The 16970-nt window shown below is 52.1% G+C and overlaps 5 protein-coding genes across 5 annotated transcripts; 4 read left to right on the top strand and 1 right to left on the bottom strand.

Moving 5' to 3' along the window:
- Positions 1-1522: 1522 nt before the first annotated feature.
- On the top strand, positions 1523-2752 carry B0H65DRAFT_510269 (AAR2 protein-domain-containing protein; the record flags this gene model as incomplete). The annotated part of the gene is made up of 1 exon (XM_062828384.1): positions 1523-2752. One exon carries the CDS (start codon positions 1523-1525, stop codon positions 2750-2752), a length of 1230 nt encoding a protein of 409 aa, XP_062678997.1.
- Positions 2753-3472: 720 nt separating this feature from the next.
- On the top strand, positions 3473-4370 carry B0H65DRAFT_510268 (EAP30/Vps36 family-domain-containing protein; the record flags this gene model as incomplete). The annotated part of the gene is made up of 2 exons (XM_062828383.1): positions 3473-3945; positions 4040-4370. The coding sequence occupies 2 exons, from the start codon at positions 3473-3475 to the stop codon at positions 4368-4370; spliced, it is 804 nt and encodes a 267-aa protein (XP_062678996.1).
- Positions 4371-5361: 991 nt separating this feature from the next.
- Positions 5362-6848, bottom strand: B0H65DRAFT_247445 (uncharacterized protein). Its single transcript, XM_062822421.1, has 3 exons — positions 6356-6848; positions 5931-6206; positions 5362-5866 (listed from the first exon to the last, which is right to left on the bottom strand). The coding sequence occupies exons 1-3, from the start codon at positions 6521-6523 to the stop codon at positions 5387-5389; spliced, it is 924 nt and encodes a 307-aa protein (XP_062678995.1). The 5' UTR covers positions 6524-6848; the 3' UTR covers positions 5362-5386.
- A 1746-nt stretch (positions 6849-8594) lies between these two features.
- On the top strand, positions 8595-10859 carry B0H65DRAFT_247439 (uncharacterized protein). Its single transcript, XM_062822420.1, has 4 exons — positions 8595-9332; positions 9405-9707; positions 9767-10143; positions 10200-10859. Exons 1-4 carry the CDS (start codon positions 8817-8819, stop codon positions 10735-10737), a joined length of 1734 nt encoding a protein of 577 aa, XP_062678994.1. The 5' UTR covers positions 8595-8816; the 3' UTR covers positions 10738-10859.
- Positions 10860-12102: 1243 nt separating this feature from the next.
- On the top strand, positions 12103-15112 carry B0H65DRAFT_471115 (heterokaryon incompatibility protein-domain-containing protein). Its single transcript, XM_062827079.1, has one exon. It carries the CDS (start codon positions 12221-12223, stop codon positions 14861-14863), a length of 2643 nt encoding a protein of 880 aa, XP_062678993.1. The 5' UTR covers positions 12103-12220; the 3' UTR covers positions 14864-15112.
- The last annotated feature ends 1858 nt before the right edge of the window (positions 15113-16970 follow it).

Below are 16970 nucleotides of genomic sequence, written 5' to 3'. Positions count from 1 at the left end.
GAGGAAGCTTCGCAACCATTACAGTACTTTTGCGAAGCGAACATATTAAAACATAGTTCGATGGGAATGACTGACTGGTTAGGCACATCTTGCCATCACCTCCACAAAATATCCAGTCCATTCACCCTTGTACTCGCAGCTTTGCTCCCCGCTAGGGTCACAGTAACACCACATGTCGGGAGCTTCTCCGAACAGCCACAGGGGAGCCACCTTGGACAGACAGCAACACGGCCGGGGCGGCCGGTCTCTCCCGGTGCAATGGAACAGAATGCTCGCGTGGCTGACCATGGCTACACGACCAGGCTTGCATCATCCAGGGAACCCCTGACATTAGACTGGTCATGCGAAAGGTAGCAGTGTCGGCTCGGGTTACAGTGCAGTATCTCTGGTCGTACCTGCACACAGTAAGTATATCGAACATTCATGTAGAGTCGGGAGAGGTCATACATACAGACTGTGTGGTAAACCCCGAGAAATACGACCGACACGGTTCAGCACAGGGAACTGGCTGTGAATACGGGAGGTCTAAACTTCAGACCGCGCATGATAAAAGGGATAAGAATATACAGGAAGCAACTTCGACGCGGAACTAGTCCGAGTAAGTAGCCTAACACTCACCACTTGGCTAGTAACTCCTCAAATACAGGATCAAGAACCCGAATAACTTCTGGCGAGTAAGGTCGGGAGTCAAGTCTTGGTAAGTTGAAGTCGATAACCGTTTTGAAACAAAGTTCACGCGCGGTTAGAGATGCCACATGTGGAGACCACCATGGCGCTAAACTCGCGGTTGAGGTGTTTGACGGGGAATATCAGCCCTAGGACACTAAGCCCTACGCCCTTTCGCCTGTTTTTACAGGTGGTCCAGGGGCACTGTATTTTAGTCTCCCCCACTCATCCGCAAACTCTTTCCAAGCATTGGGCTGTTCAAAGTGAGGAGCCTAGTTCTGATTCTGAATCCCGTTATCGATGATCCGGCTTCCATAAGGCGTGTTTCTGTGAATCAATCGGAGACGAACAGCAGCGAGGTGGCAAGGCCATAGACTGGAAACGAAGTGTATGTCTGCGAGGAAGGCCCCGTCAAGGTTTCGTCATGATTTCTTCTTATGAAATGCCATGGTTGACATTTAGTCTTCTGTGGTTCCCCTTGGGTCGCCTGCTCGTCCAGTTGTTGAAGCCTTGAAAGCTGTCAAACACGGACCAAAAGCGCGGACAAGATGCGCAAACACTTCCCGGCCGGGGACCCCGGAGTCGGCAGGCAGTGATAGCGGCCCCACTCCGTCATCATGGCAACCAATCATCGAACCTGCCGAGTCTGTCAATATCGGACTCACCCTCAACCAGTCACGACTTCCAGCGACTTGAATCTCACGCCATTCCATCCACCAACATGAGCTCTACCGCTAGAGATGATGAAGGGGACCATGACATGCCACTGCTGGCGCAGTCAAGCAGCAGCCCTGATCACGGAGATGTCTTCTTACTACTATCCCTCCCCAAGGACTTCATCGTGGGCCATGACGACATGGCCATAACCACCAGCGAAAGCCTTCTCGGTTTTCGTGACATACCCGCAGGCACTCATTTTCTGTGGGTTCAGCAACCCGGTGCCACATCCCGAAACGGATATTGGTATGTCACCCAGGAACAAAACGGCCGAGTGCACGTGAAGCAATGGGATCCGTACAACGAGGTCCTCTCCAGCCTCCCGAATCAGGCCGAGGAACGACACCAGGCCGAAAATCTCGAGTTCATATACCCTAAGCTAAAGCCGTACGACATGCGCGGTGGTTCCAAGAGGAGTTCTGCCAAAGCCTCGCAGCCGATGCCGTTCTCGATTGCTGGCCGGAACGAGCCATCATTCATGACGGACCCAGCCAAGATGTGGCAGCAGCTGACCCACGCCATATCCGAGCCATTCCTGACCCGAATCACTGGCGAGAAGTCAGTCGACGCCTGGCTCGTCGATTCGGCCGACTGTGCAGCCGGGGAATCATACCGAGCCCAGTACAAGTCGGTGCAGTCCAGCGAGTTCCACTTCCTCTTTGCCCAAGACTTCAAGGATCTCGAACTTCTCGACTCCGACCCAACCAGACGGGACGTCGTCGAGGATACCACCGATCGAGTGCTGGCACTTCTTCGGAACACCGACTTCAGTTTTGACCCGTATGACATCATCGCCGAGCTGCAGTTCACGTTCCTGACAGGCACCCATCTGGGCAACCACGCTTGCATGGAGCAGTGGTGGGATCTTGTGCTCAAGATTATCGTCCGCGCATACCGTCTCGTTCTCTTTTACCCAGTTCTCACAGTTGAGCTTATCAGAACGCTGCACGCGCAGATTGTCTATACGGAGGAAAACGTTGAGTCCACCTCGGAGGAAGAACAGGAGAAGGGCCGTAGTGAGCATACCATTGGGCCGAGCCCGGATAGACCCATATATCAGTTCAACCTCCAGAACAGGCGACGGTTGAGGACGGCCCTGGCTACTTACGCCAGAAAGCTTGAGGAGGTGTTGAATGGACTTGGCGATGAGGTTACAATAGAACAGTCGACAGCAAGGGCTATCTTCGGCGAACTCGAGGCGTGGTTGTTTACTCGCGGATGGGACCTGGGGTCCAAGAATGCGAAGGTTGAGGAAACTAAACGGCAGGATGAGATAGGCGAGGATGATGACGATGATGACGATATGCCGGTCGTGGTCGATTTGGACGAGCATGGAAGGGAGGTTGGATTGGTTTCGTTTAATGACTGAGGAGATGAAGTACAGTTGGGTAGTTTGGTCACCACACGGACAAGGGATCGCTCCCATAGCATCAAGTTGGGAGGTAAAGACGATGAAAATTGGAAGAAATCATTTGATACGCATTCAATGAAAGTGAGCCTTGATTAATTTTATAGTCATCTACATGCATATGTATATTACAGAAAGAGAAGAAGTGCGTTGGATGATGTTGTAAAATCGCACCATCGCCCGTTCGCCGGCCTTAGTCCACTAATTCGGAACCCCAAAAAATTGAATATCGAGGCAATAGACTTTCAAGAGCATCCTCACAGACTGTCGATGTTCAACTTCAATATCACGATCTACAAGAAAGGGCACGGAAGTACTTACGTACGTCACGGTGGAACTTCCCTGTCCCGTCGACGGGACGGGGCCGGGGCGCCTCAGCATGCGCCCCACATGCCACATGCACGCCATCACATCCATCCCGCTTCCCCGGATCCCACTCCGACTTCCACCCAACATCAACCTCACATCTCCGCTTTTGACTCCCATCTTCATCCTCAATCTCAGCTTCATTCTCATTCCCACACCCGATTCATCACAGCACCTAACAAAATCTCATCCCTCGGAATTCTTGTCTCATCCATCACCACCGCACACAGAAACCCACCTATATGACCGAACACACCCAGCAACCCTCACAACTCCCAAAATAGCACATCCTCTCACCCAACCAAACTCCAAAAAATGTCCCACCGCAAAAACAAAGCAGTCGGCCTAGCAGCCTTCGACCGCTCCCGCCTCACCTCCGCGCAATACGCCACGCACGGCTCCGCCCTCCGCTCCTCGCAAGCCTCGGCTCTCGAAACCCAACTCTCCGTCTTCCGCTCCCTGTTACAACAATTCGCCGCCACGCACGCCAAAGACATCAAGTCCAACCCGACTTTTCGCGCGCAGTTTGCGCGCATGTGCACGGCTATCGGGGTGGATCCGCTTTTGGCTAGTAGTGGGCATGGCGACAGTAAGGGAAAGGGGGATAGTATGTGGGCGCAGTTGTTGGGGCGGACGGTGAATGATTTTTATTTTGAGTTGGCTGTGAGGGTGGTGGAGGTTTGTGGGGAGACGAGGGGGGAGAATGGGGGGTTGATTGAGGTGGGCATGGTTAGGGAGAGGGTGGTGAGGGGACGGGTGGAAGGGATGGGGGTGCAGGGGGTTACTGAGTAGGTCGTTTTCTTCCCCTTTTCCGTTGCTCTTGAGAGAAAAGGGTCGCTGGGTGGATAAATGAATGGATGGAGATGCTGACACGGCAAACAGAGATGATATTCTTCGTGCAGTCGGGACACTCAAGCCTCTTGGATCGGCATACTCGGTTATCAAGGTCGGAAGCAAGCAGTACATCCGGTCTGTGCCCAAGGAGCTGAATACGGATCAGAGCGCCGTGCTGGAGGCTGCCCAGGTGTTGGGATACGTCAGTGTGTCGATGTTGATGGATAACTTGCGATGGACGAGAGCACGAGCGCAAACGGCGCTGGAGGATCTCGTGGGCGAGGGTATGCTTTGGGTCGACAAGCAGGGCATTGAGTGGGAGTATTGGAGCCCTGGGTTTATGCTTGAAGGTGATCTTCCCTTGGAAGGCTTTGACTGAGCGGGGTCGGTGTGAAGACAACATCGACATGAAATGGACAGAACGGCGATTGCGGTACCCCTGGCAGGCCCTGGGGTGCTTGTTCCAATGTTGCCAGTGGCCAAATGTCGAACAACGATGACTGAGCACTGTTACGCTCCATGGTCATAGGAAGTGGAGGGGACATTATACAACGTTCATCCGAGATACTGGACGCAGTAATACCTCGAAAGGCGTCTTGAGCCCAATTCCACCGCATCCTCAGGAACGCGCTCCCGCCATGTCTCGCACCCTGGGTCGACTGCCAGGGAAAAATCATGGAGAGAAAGGCACAATAAGCAGCTCGTGGCACAAAAACGCACTTCACACTTTGCTTATCCATCAGATAATCCCGAGTGTCGAGCTGGGAAGCTTCAGGCGAGGATTTGGATGCTGGAGGATACGATCATCATAGGATATGTACGAACCTGGCTGGGCTATGACGTGACTAGGCTCGATTCAACCACCAAGGACTAGTTGAAAATGAGGAGAGCAAGAATGGTACCAGGGCAGGAGTTCATACACAACAAACGCGAGATCTCAGTGACACAATTAGGTATCCATCGTTAAATAAGCGTACGTAGTAACAGAGAGATAATACATTCACACGCAATATCCAACTTGCTCCGGCTTTTCCCCGCGCCTTGCAAAAAGATATCAAAGAAGCCCGTATCCGAAAGATCTCGTTTCTTCCTTACTTCTCCTCCCCTCCAGTGTACAACCCTTCATCTTCATCTACATATACTCGTCTCGTCAGGAAATCCGTAGTATTAGTGTCGCTTTATGTGTGTGGCTGGGTTGTACCTGTCTTGTTGTGCTGGGCCTACCTGGCGGGCTGGCACGAATGTTGGTTTAATGAGCACCCCACTCTCATATTTGGTATCATATATCAGGGGTAATCCCGGGGCGATGTGTTTACATGGCAGTCACGATACTTCCGCAGCTTGAACCTGGTGTCCATCACCGTAACTTAAGCTGGCCCGGTAATGCGTTTGCGCTTAGTAATGGGGGTTCTGGCCGAGAGAAGGGTAGTCCTGAGGAGGCGGGACGGGACCACCTCCATGATGGCTGCCGAGAGTAGGGTTGATGGGACGGCCGCCGTGGGAAGGGCCGTGGCCGTGAGGGGGGCTGCTATGGCGCTCACGCTCACGATCACGCTCCCGCTCACGACCATGTCTATGGTCGCCGTGAGCACCGTCGCCGAAGTGCTTCCTGCGCAAAGCGGCGAGGCGCTTCTTCTTGGTAATGTAGTTGATATAGGTACCGATGAAGAAGGAAACGAGGTTGAAGAAGGGCATCCAGGCGGCCTCGGGCAAGAACTTCTGGGCAAAGGCCAGGCAGAGGGGCGACGAGAGCCAGCTGACCTTCATGACCTTCCAGAAGCCGACACGTACGGTCGCTTGGACTTGCTTCCAGGTCTTGGCGCCGGCGATGATGGCCATGGCGACAAGGTATACCGAGTTTTGAATCGGGGCAACCTAGACATGGGAGAAAGTATGTTAACCAGGCTCAAGACATAAGGATTGGGGGACATTGACGCACAATTAAGTTGCTGACAAGAATCTGGAGGATCTTGGCCCTCAAGCTCTTGCGGTTCTGGAACATCTTCTGGAGGATCCAGATGAGGAAATGGCCCAAGGGGGCGCTAACAAGGGCGCCGTAGGTGGCCATCTTGGGGACGCGGGCCGTGAAGTAGTTGCCATTCTTGTTGCGATCCTTGGCGAGCCATGATGCGAGCAGCTCTTGACTACCAGCTAGGGTGCCGGCAGTGAGCATCTTGGTACGGAGGGGGTTGGTCTCCAGCTGCTTGAGGTAGGCCTGAGGTAGACGATGAGGTCAGTATCCATTGTCATGATGCCTTCAACCCTTCATAACCACCTTCCCCTGTACCTATTCGACTTCATAGTGGTGCCGTATGAGCGCATCTAGGGAGCGCATGTGGAAGAGGGAGTGACGGGATGACGTACAGCCAAATAGCCCTTGGTGCCGGCATTTTGCCTGCCGCCGGTGAGGGCGGTACCAATGACGGCCGAGATGGGATGGTGGCCCTTGGTACCGGGCAGGTCACCGTGGGCGGCTTCGGCAACAGCCTCGGCGATGGCGCCGACAGTGCTGTGGTGGTCTTTTACCGACATGGTGAGAGGAAGGTAGCGGCGGTCAAATCGACATCTAATGTTGGGGATGCGTCAAGCCTGCAAAGGAAGGGCAGTGGTCAGCGGGGGCGCACGGGTATATGGCAGCGGTACCGGTACGGTACTGGCAGGTACCGATAACAGAAGGAAGATGTTAGTGTGAGTCGGCGGGCGCGGACAATTCGCCGTGATGCGACGGTCGCGCCCGGAACGGTTGCGACGGATTTCTGTCTGTGATTACGGGGCATCCGGCCGGGGAAGCTGGGAGCTTTCGCTGGAGGTTGGGGCTTTTGGGGGTCTTTCGGAGTGGATAATGCGAGCTGCCAATGCTCCGCAATGACGCCCCGTCGGGCCCCTAGCCCGCGCCGTCCGGGTCCGTCACCGACTGTTCGGGTTCCAAAGGGCTTCTCTGCGAGCATCAAGAAAAACAGCAAACTCACCGGCGATGGGATGTACGCAGCAACAGGTGGGGAGGACAGCAGAACAGCACGAGTCTTGTCGATTGGGACCGCTAGAACCGGAAGCAAAAAAGAGTGAAAGAGGGTCAGGGTTTGGCAACTGGCGCGATCCGGGGGGTGGTTCGAGGGAAGGGGGAAATAGCAAATTGAGAGTCTTGAAGGCCTTTACGAGGAGGTTGGTAAACAGGAGCTGACCAGCCCCAGCTTGCGCCCAGGTCCCCGGCCCAGGAGCTGACCAGGAGCTGAGGGCTTGCGACTTGCGAGGGCTCTCTGCTTTTCCATGGCAGGTCGCGGTCGTGTCGCTCCCAATATCGACCCCCGGGTGGCTTCCAAGACAGGGACTGGAGCGCTGAGCTGCCCGAGCTCGAGCTCTCAGAGGTCCATCGCGGCTGCACAGCTTTGTTGTGGGGACCTGAAATCTAGGCCTCCAGGGGTCCAGCGACGACGTGATTGGCGTGTTTACCCAATCGGCCGAGGTACCATTTGGTTTCCCAGCCCAGAAGAGAAACAGACCGGGGCCGCACAGATCATGGACCCGCCCCCAGTGTTCGCTAGCGTTCGTCTAAGTGACATCCCTGTCCCAGTGTCCCATTCTGTCTCTGCGAGTGCTGGTCCACGATGCAGCCTTCCATCGCCAGCCGGCCGTGAGCGCGTCTCATTGGTTGTGCTGGACCTTTGACTTTCTTTGCTTCTTTGGGCGCTAGGGCGCTGGGCTCGCCGGGGCCAGGATCTGCTGCCGTCATCGATGCTTCTGTCCCTGTTGGCTCTCGGTTCTCCACAGATCGGAAAGTGTCATGTTCCCCTGAGTCCAAGCCGGCAAATGGCAGGGAAACAAGGGGAAGAGAGAGCATGACATGCTTTTGAGCCGCATTGGCAGATTGGATATCAACTTCCTTTCTTCCCGTTGGACAGGCCAGCAAATGTCCGACGACACATGGCGACGACAAGAGCCCATGCCATGGGATCGACAACTGGCTTCGGGAGCCGGAGATGATCTGGAGAAAAGGCCGTTAGCAGCCTAGAGCGAGAAGGGTGGGATAGGATGGAGGAATACGACGTTTGGCAAGTGCCTTTCGATTGTTCAAAGGGTGATTATGGATATTCCATGAAGGCGAACCTGAAAGGTTGTTGTGTTGCGTGGTCAAGGGAGGGAAATCATCGCTTTCGAATGGCAACCCAGAAACTGTGGATGTTGCGAATGATGGTCGATCTGCTGGGTGTTGTGGGTTAAAGAGGAACTGAACCTTTGGAGCGGGGGTTGGCTGACTTCAGTTTTTTGCGTCATGCGTCCAAAGCGGACTCGGAACAACTTGGAGGCCGGCTCCTGTCTGGTCAGATATGGTGTTGGTTGAAGGAAGGCGCGATGAACTGGATAGTTTTGGCAAGTGGCCATCAACGCTCCTTCCAGTTGTGCAGTTCAGTCTTTCGAAAGTCTTGGAGGCGGGGATGGGATTTCAGTTTCATCTCATCTGCGTCGATGGAGGGGACTTTGGCATGTAGTGGAGGACACCGACAGAACACTGGCTGGCACTTGATGTTGATTGATACAGGATGTGGGCATCCAATTCTTGTCATCCGGTCTTGCTGCCCTCGAGATTTGCAGACACTCGACGCGGGTACCACCCTCGCCTCACTTCGTCGTCGGCCTGCTCGCAGTATTTGCCCAACAACGACACTAGCCCATTGACGCCTCCCAAGGTGCTTGTCTTCATCTTTCCTTTGGCATGGCCAAAGACCCCATCGCAGCCTTCTATACCGCCATCCATTGACGATAACTCCTACCGTGACGGTATTTGCGACTGCGACCGCGCCAGCAACTGCTCTTCCCCGCCGACATCATGGCCGACCCTGATCCCCCGCGACAGCTTCCTATCCGTTCTCGAACACCAAGGCATATCGTCGATACAATGGAGGCGCCCGACATGGGAAAGCCGCTTCCGGCCTTGCCAATCGCGACTCTTGCGTTTCCGCCTTTGCCCATCCCCTTATCCGATTTTTCCATCCATTCTCAGCGTTCCTCAAAGCGCCGGTTGAAAATCAGATGTCCTCACTCTGTCATGACCCGCTTCTACTCTACGCGAGATAAGTGTGCTTATTGCAGACGAAAGGGCGATTTCGGTTGGGTCTACAGATGTATCGTCGATCGCGATGCCCTGATCATGGGCAGAAAGGCCAATGGAATTCCTGTGGCCTTCGACGGTATCGGCTGTACCTTCGCTGAGAAGATGACCCTTGGGAAGCATGGTCCAGAGGCCCGCCACGAGGATTACAGCTTCCTCAGAGAGATTACTCCCGAACAGATGGTCTCTTATACCCCGTCTCAGATCCAGACGATACTGAGTCAGCGCGAGAACGTACGTCTGCCTATAGCATGAGTCCACGTCAAAAACATGGTCAGTTTGCTAACATCAACAAACAACCTAAAGGTCAAGAATACCATAGCAGAAGAACGCCGCCAGCCCGACCACCCGCGTTACGAGCATGCTAAAAAGAGGTTCCCTGACGACGACCAACCGTGGATGCCAAGCCGCGAAACAGAGTGCAGCTTCACTGTCTGCCATAGTTGCTACCCTAGCGCCACCGAAAAGAATCGTATCAGCATCGATGCTGTGGCCGAAGACGATATTCAGCCAACCGTGGCCGTTGGTTATGGCTTTAGCAAGCTACAGTCAAGGCCCTACGCGAAGGCTGAAATTGTGCGCAACATTGGCTACCGACCTGTTCCTTTGGTATGTTATATATCGGCCCCACCTACACGGTTTCCTTGTCTAACATCAAGTTGAAACAGCCCATTGACCGCTCTGGACACCATTCGGCCGGCGCTTGGCTCTCCGTACAAAGCGATAAGGCCCTGGATATTGCTGACCAGTACCTCGAGATGGCTGCGCACGATGGTTCCTCTGACGCCAGGAACATGGTCACTCTCGCATTACCATGCCGCTTGAGTCCGCCTGGCATGCCTCGCCATTCACGATGTATGGTTGGTTCGTCAACGGATACGTTCGACTTTGCGTACGCGACAGGTTCATTTGCGAGCAATTTTCTCCCTGTTCGACCTCCGTGGACTCCTCCACCGACACCCCGAAGCACCCCGGAAGATGGCATTAATGAACCCGAGACACTCACCACTTTCGGTACCCATTATATCGTCTGCAATGGGCGCAGGTTTGTATCTGGTCTCTCCCGCTGTCAACAAGCTATCACAACTAACTATTCCATAGCCCAGCTTCACTCAAGGTCAATCCCGCAGTGAGAGATATGGCCTTCTCCTCGGTGACCGATTTGCCATTTTCAGAGCGTCAAAGGGGAATGAAGAGCACATCGGCCGAGCCTGGTCCTGGATTTTTGGACGAAGATCAAATCCCTATGCAGTCCGAAGAGGAGTACAACCCTAGCCCAATCCAAACCTTGAAGAGTAAGGTATACGTCGAGGCATGCACTACACCTCTTCCCCGACCCAACATGGACGAGATCATGTTCTTCAGCAATAGGGCCTTGCCGAGGAAGCCGAGCCTTAGACGGCACCGTTCTCAGTGCGAATTTGGAAGAGGTCTAAGACCTCTGACACCAATCTCAGTCGCGGGGCAAGATGAAAAGGCAATGAATTCCTTGAGTTCCGAGCCGATCACCTTCCTCAAGAGCGTTGCTATCACTGAGGAGGCAGCGGAGTTTGGCAATCCTGATGTTTCTGTGGCCGTTGATATGCAGCCGGTAACCTCTGCTTATCCCAAGCAAGGTGACAAGGCGCTCAAGTTCTGAGTGGCTTCGGACTTTGTTGATCGATGGCTGTCTGATGAATCAAAGGCATCTGACATGAGGAAGCCTGAAAAAACAGGATCAGCACACACCAACTGTGGTTGCGCTACGGCGCCGTCTCGGTGGCACGAGAAGAAAGTACTGTGGATTGTTTACCACCGCCTAAGTCAGCTGATAAATTACAGGTTTACGAAGAATGAATGTTTAATAGCGTTATAAGAAGAACGGCCTAATGATGAGCAGCCTCTCAGTGGGACCTAGATCACTTGCTCAATATTTATTGTTGGTAGCTCATGTTGGAGTACAATAGCCTGACAGTTCAGGACTTTTGAGTGGCAGTGAGATTGGCACCTCACTTGACTTGTGGGACGTCTTCAAAGTCTACAAGACTCCTTCTTATTTCTGCGAGAACTATTGAATGCTCAAACAGGCGCATTGTGACTACCGCTAAAACTCAGTCGTAAGAGATTTACCAAAGGCGCTAGCCAGGAAGATGGAAGAATCCCATTGGACTGATTCCTCATCTGCAACTAAAGCCGTCGTGCATATGCGCTATTCTCACCAAAAGTGTCACGTTTGGTAAATCTCTTATGACTGGGAAAAAGCGGTAGTCTGTAAGCAATGACGTTCATCGCTTCAAGTGTACTTGGGGGTTGTGGTGCGGTTCGGTGGTGGGACCTTTCCTCAACCCCTACTCATTAAGTAGGGGGAAAAAATATTCTGGGACAAACTTTTAATCTGGGACAATCTGAAATGTTAGGCGACACTATGGAGAATTGTTAGTAGGCAAGATAGAGCAACGCGAATTACGTCCACCATTTTTCTAAAATTCTACCAAAATTCTAGAAGGTAATCCGTAACTTAGGAAACTATTTCAGAAAATTATAGAAAATCATCTTGAAAGCTGGGCGAGCATTGGCTTCCGGACTTTTCAGTGATTACCAAATATCGTCATTTTTGGTTGCGTGAAAGCATCGAACCGAACCGACGATTTCGCAGCGAAAAACGCTTGCAACTGACTTTTCTCACCAACGGCTAAGCCAAAATTGATGCAACTTTGAGAATAGTCTTTTAACTATAGTCTCAAGCTCTAAGAATTTTTTCGGAATTTTAAAAAAATTATGGATGTGGTTTGCGTTGTTGCATCTTCCCACTAACATTTTTCTATAGTGCACGCTAACATTTCAGATGTCCCAGATTAAAAGTTTGTCCCAGAATATTTTTTCCCCCTACTTAATGAGTAGGGGGTTGAAAAGGCTCCAACCAAGCCGCCCGACAACCCCCAAGTACTTGAACCAACCAGTTTGTGAGAGGCGGAGTTGCGGCGGTGCATTAATGACTGCCCCTGTAACTTTAGCTCTTGACCAACCAACTCGCTAGACCCTCAGCCTTATTGTGGCCTTAACTAGATACTGAGGTCTTTATTTCAACTTCACTTTGTCGAAGGTCATAAGTTGCCATTTCTGCCAAATGAAACAATTCAAAGATGGAAGCCATCAAGACGTTGTTCAACAAAGTACAAGATACCGTGACGCCAAATTCCGGCGCCATAAGACTCCCCGACCACGACCGTATCAGTCTCTTGACCGTGAACGAGGAGCCATACGACGACGAGAATGACTCCAACGATATCCAAATTGATACTCCTCAGATCCAATTCACCCCCCAACAACTCTACTCCCACCTCCGCCTAGACCCTTCCATCAAATCCATCCGCGTCCTGGACATCGACTCACCTCCCTCAGGAAACCGGGACGCTCCTCTCCAGGGAACCCTCCGCATAGTCCACCTATCCGACTTCCCCGCCTTTACCGCCCTCTCATACACCTGGGGTCCTTACTCTTCTCCTATCGTGGACACCATCCGTTGCAATGACTCTTGTGATATACCCATTACCAAGAACGGTCTCGACGCGCTTCTCGCCCTTCGAGAACGGCATTATGCGGGGGGTCGGATGCGGAGTAGGACTGCTCTCCCGCTTACTATCTGGGTTGACGCCGTCTGCATCAACCAGGCTGACGACACGGAAAAGGCCGGGCAAATTGTGTTGATGGCTGAGGTGTATACGTGGGCGAGGACGGTGTGGGTGTGGTTGGGCAATGGGGATGAGAGGACCGCGAGGGCGGTAAAGGGTTTGGAGAAAGCGGCAAGACTCAGAATTGCGCCTGTTGGGGTGCCGTGGATTGAAGAGGACATGTACGCGGCCCCGGGAGGTCCGAGGCCGGTGGCGTACTACAAGATGCAACTGGCCAAGAGCATGATCTGGGTCTTTTTGCGGACGTACTTGCGCTTTCCTTTGTGCATACCACAGCAATTCCTCAGCATATGTGGCCTTGGTCGGACTCGGAAAGGCGGCTTGCTGCGGTCCGGAGATCTCGATTGTTTGCTGAATAGGGAGTGGATGGAACGAGCATGGACGTTCCAGGAAATTGTGCTGGCGAGCAATCCCGTCATTGTCTGTGGAGAGGAAGCAATCAGCTGGGCGCAACTTCAACTGGGACTTGACTGCCTTGACCAGATGAGACCATCTTTTGTAGGCAGCAGCAGAAGCACCGGGCCCACTGGATGGAGTGCGCGGTACTACCTTTTCAAGGGCTGGGCCATATCGAAAAACATCAGAACCATGAGCGATTGGGAAAAGTGGGTTGACGAGTCTGTGGGGAAATCAGAGGTTTCACAGCGATGGTCGAACCTTTTCCAAGTCTGGAGAACGGTCTCTCGTCCCACGGGCTGGAATGGACGAGCTTTTCGCAGTGTGCCCAAGTTGAATAGCACAGAACACAACGACAACGACTTACAGAACGGAGGCTCAACTAAGTATGTTTCCGTCAAGGAATACGAAGGTCAATTCAGCACCCGGAAGATATGGAATCGAGCTCGACTCGTGATTCTACCCCCATATGTCGGGTTCATGACAATACTTTTCTCCGCCATCGCAGTACCGGCCATCGCAATACCGGCTACGGGTGACTTCAGATTTGGTCTATTCGACGATGAACTGTCATACTTTTTCATTTTTCGTATTGCATCAAGGCTTATTACGCTCAATTTACTTCCATTTATAGTCTATGTTTCTCTTGCCTTGGGTTATCCGACCATAGGGACCCATGCGTGGTTCGACATCGATGCTGCCAGCGGTTTGGTTGCAATCATTCGTGTCCTTAGGGACCGCAAGGCCCAGGAAGCTCATGACAAATCCTTTGCCACGCATGGTGTTCTGGAGCGACTGGGCGTCTCGGTTCCCCAGCCTGATTACAAGAAACCACTTGGAAAGGTGTATCATGAGCTATATGCCGAGTTGGTAAAGCGGGAACCATCATATATCGCCCTCTTATCCGACGTGAAAGGGTCAGTATTGCAAGGAGCGCCAAGCTGGGTACCGGACTGGGGATCTGAGAAGCTGCATTGGGTGAGGGAAGATGCCATCTATAGCCGCATCGAAGACCCGTCAAGGTCAGACTCTTTTGACTTGGTCAAGTGGAATTCGGAAACCGAGATCGTCGTCAAAGGACTATTCATCGGAGAATTAAGCTACACTTCACAGCCTATTGGACGCGAAGAACAGGTCAATGGCGTTGAGCCCGCGTGGCGCGGCTCCCTTACTGCTATCGATGAGTGGCGGCGAGAGCTGGTCGACCTATACGCGCAACAAACGCCCCGGTGCGAGTACCACTCGTCATCAGTATCTCTGACGCTGTGCCCATCCAATCAGTCATCGCCAGAAGAATGGATTGAAGAGGACTTTAGGAGATGGCATAAGATTCTGACCTCACCTGGCTATGATGATGCCTCTAGACATGAGTTGATTGTGCTGGCGTTGTCAGAGCGGGAGTTTCAAGCGCGCAGATTTACCGATTATATATGCCGTGGTTTTGCCGGCACTGCCAGCTTATTTGTCTCGGGTGACGGGTTTGTTGGAAAAGGACCCAACGGGATAGAGAAGGGAGATGAGATATACCTGATTGATGGTGTCGGTCAGCCCATGATATTGCGGAAGCAGGGGGACAGCGGCAAGTACAGAGTCATCGGTCCAGCTTTTGCTTGCCAGGTGAAGGATCTTCATACATTCGAAGATGGAGACCGAGGGGTTCTGGGCAGCAATCGGTGGGGGCCAGTTACCCTTGTTTGAGTTCTCTAAAGCCAAGTTTCAACGGTCTAGGATTTGATGCGGAGGAATGATGTTGGTTTGAAGTTAGACAAAGGAAAGCAAGAAATATCCACGGAAAGGATTTAGAAAAGTAGAACCTGAGCGTACCGTTGAAACCAGTGTTTATCGCACCTGCCACTCGCTAACCTCTCTCGTAATATGCATAGCTCGAGTCGCTCTTCCCTTACGTCGAGTCACTCCTTCCTCACTACAACTGAACACTTGACGACCCTGCCTCAGCAGACATTCGAACCCACATGATGACCTGATGGCCACTCACCAAATCTGACACCGTACTGCGAGGGGGGGGGGTCTTACGAACTGTCCGCGAGCGGTCTTTTGACGATACGGTATTTGGTGACTTGTACTTAGAGTTCTCGAACTTTTTTGACATTTGAATGTACCAACGTTTCATTATTGGGATATCTGGTAGTTATTTGACCATCAGTTGACGATCTTTTGACTGTCCGACTTTTTTAAACGTTTGGAAATTCGGACGTTTCGTGGGGCGGGACAGTCAATTGATAGTAAATTGGCAGTCGCAACCAGCTTAATACCGGGGGTTCGCGAGGTGTCTAAGTACAGATCGAAAGACCCCCCTCCTCCCAGTACGGCACGGTGATCGTAACGCTGATCGTGACGCCGAAAGCCGCAGATACGAACTGGAGGTTGCTCATCATTCCCGATCACAAGGCTACCTCTGTAAAAAAAGTCATGGACTGTGCGTTAATCCTGAAACGCAGCACGAGTTGTACCAGGCGTCCTCTCTCTTGTTGATCGGTGTCTCATAGCGAGAGAGTGAAAAGGGAAAATGCTCCGCGAAGATAAAAAAGTGCTGGACGAACGAAACAATTGTTACAAGACATATGTGTAATGGAGATGTTCATGTTCATGTCCGGTATGGAAAGGGGGACTTGTATTTACAAGACATTTTTATAACTTCACGGCAAAACAAGCGGATAGGAAGAACTGGGGAGTAGAGAAGACACATTGGACGAGATCCTACAACTTGCTGCAAGAATCTCAAAATCAAACCGTTGAATTAGCCCAAGGTCAGGGGCAATCGTCACGGATACGTATGAGCGAAACATCATACATTCAATCACAATCACATTGACAGTGAGCTAGGACAGAGACCTCTATAGCGTAAATGTTCTTTTTCCATCTATGCATAAAGGGTATCTCTGAAGACCTAAACAGTTCTTTTCCGCTATCTTCTCTTGCTGACAATTACTGCAAACGTCCCGTCTATCTGGTGAGCGTTAGTCTTGCAGCGCCCAAGGGCGCAAACAAAGCGCGTGTTTATCTGACTCTCTTTTGTGACTAGACAGATCCTTCCAAGAATCTTTCAAGCCATGATGCTTTAATAAGAACCCTCTTCCTACTGTACAACACGGAAAGCTGAGGATAGTAGCTATCGACTGCTACCACAAGTCTGCGGTAAGATCATCATTAATCAACGAGGATGAGAGGCGAGATGCGCCCGTCCTGTTAGGGAAACAAGAGAGATAAAATCCCTTGTTCAAACCTCGAGTGATAAGCCGTCGTCATAAGTCATATAATGCCTTGACAGAGCAACGGCATGACGTGATATGGTGAAGGGTGTAAAAACCCGGCCATCTTGACCTGGACAGGTTGATGATCTGCAAGTGCAGTTGTGGTGCAACATGACCTGTAGATGTGACTTTCCGGAAAATAAAGAAAAATTTTGAACCCCGGCTGACCTCAGTGAAAATAGCAACCCGCAAAGCATGACAATAAGGGAATACGAGAAAAAAGAACAAAGCCACACCCACCCCACCTAGACGTCAAGGTGGAAACAGACACCTGTGAGCGTCTAAAAGCAATAAACCAACCTCTAGACCGTATCCTCTACTAAAACGCCGTGATCATGTTCGAGGTCGAAATTGTCGCTGTAATGGGCCATTCGTCGTGTGGAATGACATGGCGACAATGGATTGAACCAGGAAGGTCAATCGACATGTGCTGTTTCGCTTCAAGTGGTGCTTTACCACCGACGGTTGTTAAGCGGAAGGGCATTGGCACCACCGACGGAGCCGCCGCCACCACCACCGCCACGGCCTAATGA

This window comes from Neurospora tetraspora (assembly GCF_033439725.1).
Source record: "Neurospora tetraspora strain CBS 560.94 chromosome Unknown B0H65scaffold_6, whole genome shotgun sequence".
Classification (NCBI taxonomy): Eukaryota; Fungi; Ascomycota; class Sordariomycetes; order Sordariales; family Sordariaceae; genus Neurospora; species Neurospora tetraspora.
Note: the sequence above shows the minus strand (reverse complement) of the source record. Positions and strands in the feature narration are given on the sequence as shown.